At 39.4% G+C, this 4,441-nt stretch overlaps 1 protein-coding gene across 1 annotated transcript in view; it reads right to left on the bottom strand.

Moving 5' to 3' along the window:
• MAP3K5 (mitogen-activated protein kinase kinase kinase 5) overlaps positions 1-4,441 on the bottom strand; it is a 298,421-nt gene that overhangs the window by 32,918 nt on the left and 261,062 nt on the right. The window contains exon 25 of the mRNA XM_011978430.1: positions 2,011-2,116. Coding sequence (XP_011833820.1) covers positions 2,011-2,116 — 106 coding nt within the window. The remainder of the gene's footprint in view (positions 1-2,010; positions 2,117-4,441) is intronic.

Below are 4,441 nucleotides of genomic sequence, written 5' to 3'. Positions count from 1 at the left end.
CTGGCCCCTAATTTGTTATAATCAGGTGAAACTCATTTACTTACTGTTTCAACCAAATATGAATCAGGGATCCACTGTTTTCCAGACACTGTGCTGGACAGTATGCTAGGCTCAGAATAAAATAAACCAGAAACAGTTACCCTCTGGTGAGGGTAACAGCTATTAAACTAGAAACAAAAGTAGTTTCAGATTATGGCATCACAAATTGGTGAAAACCATTTCCAAGGAGAGCGAATAACAGAGGAAGCCTACTTTAGATTTGGTGATAGGTCCAGACTCTCAGTGGCCTGAAGAATGCAAAGGTGCAAGCCACAGGACAGGAGACACATGGGGTGGAGGTGTGTTTCAGGTAGAAGTAACATGTTCGGGGATAGCAGAACTTCTGTTTCTTTCTTACATAAGAAATAACTTAATGTTGACCAATGTTTAACATAAAGATTGACATGGATGCTCTGCCTCTCATGTCAAACACTCAAGTGTTCTATGAGAAGAAAGGGAATTCCACAACTCAGAAGGGTTGGCCTGAACTTAAAAGTTTGTAGTACCATTTATAAATAATTTTAATTTAAAAATATTTCAGGGCCAGGTGCAGCAGCTCACACCGATAATCACAGCACTTTGAGAAGCTGAGGCGGGAGGACAGCTTGAGCCCAGGGATTTGAGACTAGCCTGGGCAACAGAGTGAGACTTTGTCTCTACTTATAAAAAAAAAAAAAAAAAAGAAAAGAAAACTAAAATGAAAATATTTCATATTGATCTTATCCTTTTAAATTTATATTTCAGAATGTTTTATAACATAGGTACAAATTAGTACAACAGAACATGTTTCTAATTTGTTTATATAAATATATATATAAATCTGTATCTATCCATCTATCAATTGGTCAACTGCTCTTTCTTTCTACCTACCTACATACTCATCCATGCATCCATGCATCCACCCACCACCCCAACACACACACAGGGTGGAAGAGCTTTGCCTACAATTTCTTTATTAATGGGTAGACTATCAAAACATGTTGGAAGTTTTGCCTTAGAGTATGAATACACTCCTCACTTATGCCAAAAAGCCTTGTTTCATCAACACTACCCCTGTTGTATTTCACTGCCAACATAGCTGGGGCTGTGTCTAGACCAGTGATTTCCAAATTTGGCTGTGCATCAACATGACCTGGGAGCTGTATTAAAATCAGGTTCTTATAGGTGGGACATGGAAGATTTTTAGGGCTGTGAAAATATTATTTATTATACTATAATGGTGGATACGTGTTATTATATATGTAGAATTCCTAGAGAATGTACAACACCAAGACTGAACCCTAATGTGAACATGGATTCTTGGTGATAATAACATGTCAATGTAGATTCATTGATTGTAACCAATATACCACTCTGTGGGGGACCTTGATAATGGAGGAGGCTATGCATGTGTGAGGCTAAGGGGTATGTGCAAAATCTCCATACCTTCCACTCAATTTTGCTGTGAACCTTAAACTGCTCTAAAAGACTAGTCTTAAAAAAAATCAGATTCCTGGGCTTTATTCCTGGCAGATTCTTATTTGGCCTCAGATGGGGCTTTGAAAGCTGTAATTTTAAAGACAATTAAATTGCTCAATGCAATAAGCTATGCAGTGCCTCCTTAAATTGCTCAATACACTGGAAGATTTGGGAACCACTGGGTAAAATATGTAGGAATGTGTTTTGTGGTCCAGGTACCTATATTTTGAAATGTATATTTATCTGAGTCACCTGTATATTTTTCTCTTTCTCTTCACATCCAAACACATTCCTTAAAGACAGGGGAAGCAAGCCTTCCTCACTCCTAGTAAATATTTTGCTTTGTGTACCATTATCCAGACTATAGGTACTATTTGGTGACGTTGAAAATATTTCTTTAAAAAAGGGTATTATGGTTTTTAAAGTACTAAAGTGATATGAGAAATAACAGATGAACACTAATCTAAAATACCCAAGCACTAAATATGTGCAGAGTAATTAAATATCTCTGACCTGGAACCAGGATGGTAATGGCTGTCTGCACCGCCTTCCGGATGATACTGTCTAAGGCAAACATCCAGTGCGGCTTGATGTTATGATTCCGAAGAACTTTATTGACCTGGAGAGAGAGTGACATTTAGCCTACTTTAATTTTTAATTGCAAATAGCCTAGCTGATCCAAGCAGTTGGATGAAGTTCCATTTACAAAAAAAAAAAAAAACTAAAAAGTTTCTTCACCTTGAATTCTTTGTAATTCTTTATGTCATTGGAAAATAAAGTAAAAATTGCTACTTCAAATCAAAGTTCAGTGAGCCCCATGTAAGCAAATAAGTTATTTAAGTGAAAGGCAGTCTGGTTCAAATGAGAATGTTGCTTCTTTGGGACTCAGAATCTGCAGTTTTTAGCTTTTATGATGTCTACAGAATGGATGGAGGGAGGGGGTGAAGGAGGAAGACAGGGTCTAAGAGACTTTAAATAAAAATAAAGGCTGTTCTTACTGTTCATTATTTTCAGTTATTTATTATTATTATTTTTTTTCGTTTGCTTTGGAGACAGGGTCTTCCTCTGTCACCCAGGGTGGAGTGCAGTGGCGGGATCATGGCTCACTGCAACCTCTGCCTCTGGGGCTCAAGCAATCCTCCTGCCTCAGCCTCCCAAAGTGCTGGCATTGCAGACAGGAGCCACCGTGCCTGGCCATCTTAGGCATTTTTAAGTATACGGTTCAGTGGCATTAAGTACATTCACATTATTGTACTACCATCACTGCCATCCATCCACAGAATTCTTTATCTTGCAAAACTAAAACTCTATACGCATTAAACAGTACGTTCCCGTTTCTCCCTCCCCACAGTCCCTGCAAACAAGCATTTTACTTTCTGTCTCTTATAAATTTCACTACTATAGGTACCTTCATATAAGTGGAATTACAGTATTTGGCCTTTTGTGAATGGTTTATTTCACTTGGCTTCATCTCTAAGCTTCATTCATGTTGTAGCATGTGTCAGAATTTCTTGCCTTTTTAAGCTTGAATAATATTCCATTGTATGTATTTGTCATGTGTATTATCTTTCTAAAAACAAGGTTTTAGCGTAAGACTAAGACAAGCTCACTTAAAGTTTGGGTTAACTCTACCACCTGTTGGCTCACACAGACCTCTAAAAAAAATAGGCTATTTCCCCAACAGGGCTCTGGTTAGATACCTCTAAGTGCCTATAGTATGATTATGGAAGTATAATTTTATTTAAATTCCAAAAATTTAATCACCATCCCTACTGCGGCTGGGGAGATGGTGACCTAGTCACAAACCCATGCCAAGAGCTGGAGCTCCAGTTGCTCATGCCTGTCCTTGGTCCATCTTCATCAAAATCCCCTATTTTGGAAGAGAGTCAGTTTGAGAACTTCCTTGTAGTAGTTGCACAGGAAGTGAACCCTTGCTAGGTTCCCACTTGTTCTTGAAAATCCATCTAGGCTGAGTTTGTCCTGGTATCTTCATTTCTTTAAATAATTTACATGCTGGCTGGACACAGTGGCTCATGCCCTGTAATCCCAGCACTTTGGGAGTCCAAGGCGGGCAGATCACCTGAGGCCAGAGTTCAAGACCAGCCTGGCCAACATGGCAAAACCCAATCTCTACTAAAAAATACAAAACATAGCTGGGCATGGTGGCAGGCGCCTGTAGTCCCAGCTACTCTGGAGGCTGAGGGACAAGAATTGCTTGAACCCGGGAGGCAGATGCTGCAGTGAGCTGAGATCATGCCACTGCACTCCAGCCTAGGCAATAGAGGGAGACTCCATCTCAAAAGAAAAGAATTTACATTCTTATTAGGTGGAAGAGGGATCTGTTATAACCATGACCTGCTCCTTTCAGCTCTTTATTACATAGCAAATTACATCATAGGGCCCATACTTTGGGTTCATTCTCATCCTGGACAGTGAATGAGTAAGAGCAGGTGTGTGTGTGTGTGTGTGTGTACATGTGTGTGTGTCTGTCTGACCAAGGCCCAGGAGTACAACCCAATAGGTCTCAGTCTGAATTCTACAGCAAACTTGCTTTCCAACCTCTAGGCTAGAAGCCAAATGTGTGGGCAAGTGCAAATTAGCGAAATTATTTCACTCTATTTGCAGGCAGTTGGGTTTCCCTAGTTGCAGCATAAGCATGCTTTTAGCATTTAATATTAGTGATAGGCTTTGCCAGTTGCTTTAATTTCTTATGCCCTCAATCAAGTCAGGACTCTTGTCCCTGTCCACAATATAGCATAAAGACCAAGTGGCTTATGCCGTGTCTCAGAGAATGCTAGTGGTTATTGAAGGATTCTGATTTGGCTTTAAATTGGGGATCATTTGATGTTGCATATAAAATTGTCAAGATACTTTCTACATAGAAGCAATGCACTCATTAGGGCTGAATTAATTTTTGGAATTTAAATAAAATTATACTTCCAGA

Source organism: Mandrillus leucophaeus, unplaced genomic scaffold, assembly GCF_000951045.1.
Source record: "Mandrillus leucophaeus isolate KB7577 unplaced genomic scaffold, Mleu.le_1.0 Scaffold194, whole genome shotgun sequence".
NCBI lineage: Eukaryota > Metazoa > Chordata > Mammalia > Primates > Cercopithecidae > Mandrillus > Mandrillus leucophaeus.
The sequence above is the reverse complement of the archived record's forward strand: the minus strand, read 5'-3'. Positions and strand labels throughout refer to the sequence as shown.